The 1,540-nt window shown below is 44.1% G+C and overlaps 1 protein-coding gene across 1 annotated transcript in view; it reads right to left on the reverse strand.

The window, feature by feature from the left end:
• Nucleotides 1-301: 301 nt before the first annotated feature.
• slc24a4b (solute carrier family 24 member 4b) overlaps nt 302-1,540 on the reverse strand; it is a 43,549-nt gene continuing 42,310 nt past the window's right edge. The window contains exon 17 of the mRNA XM_024138282.2: nt 302-1,419. Coding sequence (XP_023994050.1) covers nt 1,270-1,419 — 150 coding nt within the window. The 3' untranslated portion in view covers nt 302-1,269. The remainder of the gene's footprint in view (nt 1,420-1,540) is intronic.

Below are 1,540 nucleotides of genomic sequence, written 5' to 3' on the forward strand. Positions count from 1 at the left end.
GTCCTTTATGATTGAAACAAGCTCTCAAAGGTATTTCATACTAGTCATTTTTAAACTCTAAAAAACAAAAATACGATACAAAAACAAGAAAAAAATACATGTTCAGCAAGTTTTCAATTGTGCTACTCAATATACATGAAATCTTCTCTGGTAAATGTCTCAGACAAAGCTTCCTGACAAATATACATGAAACTCTTCTGGTAGTCTCAGACAAAGCTTCCTGACAAATATACATGAACTCTTCTGGTATTCTCAGACAAAGCTTCCTGACAAAATATACATGAAACTCTTCTGGTAGTCTAAGACAAAGCTTCCTGACAAATATACATGATACCTTCTGGTATTCTCAGACAAGCTTCCTGACAAATATACATGAACTCTTCTGGTATTCTAGACAAAGCTTCCTGACAAATATACATGAAACTCTTCTGGTATTCTCAGACACAAAGCTTCCTGACAAATATACATGATACTCTTCTGGTATTCTCAGACACAAAGCCTTCCTGACAAAATGTCTTAAGAGGTGATCGAGAGAAGAGAAAAGTTAAAGAGTAGAGAGGAGTGAAAGATGAGTGTCTGCTGCAGAGGGGTGGGACGTAGCAATCTGGAAAAAGTCAAAGTTCGGACTATGTCAGAGGGGTCCAGGTCTGAAAGAGAAGGAGGAGAGTTCCTCCTCCAAAGGTTGAGGGTACAAGCAGGATTCGGGGGAGAGGTTTAGGGTGAGGTTGTGTATTCTCCATAGGGTCTTTGGGTGGATCGGTGTGGTGGGGATGAAAAGAGGAGAAGTTTGGATGGGGGAAGAGTAGGAGAAGGGGTGAGGGTCAATGTTGAGGGTTAGGACTAACCCTAACCTGGACGGAGGTATGTGTGGGTTGTTTGGGAGAGGCAGACTACTGTAGGGTTGATTCTAGAGCCTGTGGGGGAATGCTAAGGAAAGCCCAGTAAGACAACAGATAGTGTGGATGGGGGAATGGAAAATGGACTAGTCTGAAAATGAGTCCAGTTCGTTTAATGCGTCTGTCCACTCCTCAGAACAAAGCCTCATGGGAAAGTGAGTCCAAGCATAGGGAAAGAAAAGATTTAAAGACCAGGATCAGATCAAGAGGTCAACAGGTCAYTTATGACAATGACAGGTGACCAGTCAGACAGGAGATAACCAGGTAACCAGGTTTAGTAACGTGGTGGAGGATGGGGAACGTTGATTTTGATTGGTTGCCATTAGGGGTTGAGGGAGTGGAGATTCCTAGTTCAGAGGTGGGTGTGGTCCAGCTACTCCTCCATGCACATGGGCAGGTTGACGAAGGTGAAGACGTTGTACTCGATCATGATGGAGAAACACAGGAAGACAGCGTAGAGGACCAGCGTGTAGATACCCAGCTTCAGATCCAACTTCCAGTGGTTCACGTGGATCCCCCCCACCTGCAGAGGGGAACACACACATATGTTGTCACTCTGCAGAGGGGAACAGAGTACATCCTATATATAGTCACTCTGCAGAGGGTAACACAGTACATCCTATATATAGTCACTCTGCAGAGGG

This window comes from Salvelinus sp. IW2-2015, unplaced genomic scaffold, assembly GCF_002910315.2.
Source record: "Salvelinus sp. IW2-2015 unplaced genomic scaffold, ASM291031v2 Un_scaffold1437, whole genome shotgun sequence".
Taxonomy (NCBI): domain Eukaryota; kingdom Metazoa; phylum Chordata; class Actinopteri; order Salmoniformes; family Salmonidae; genus Salvelinus; species Salvelinus sp. IW2-2015.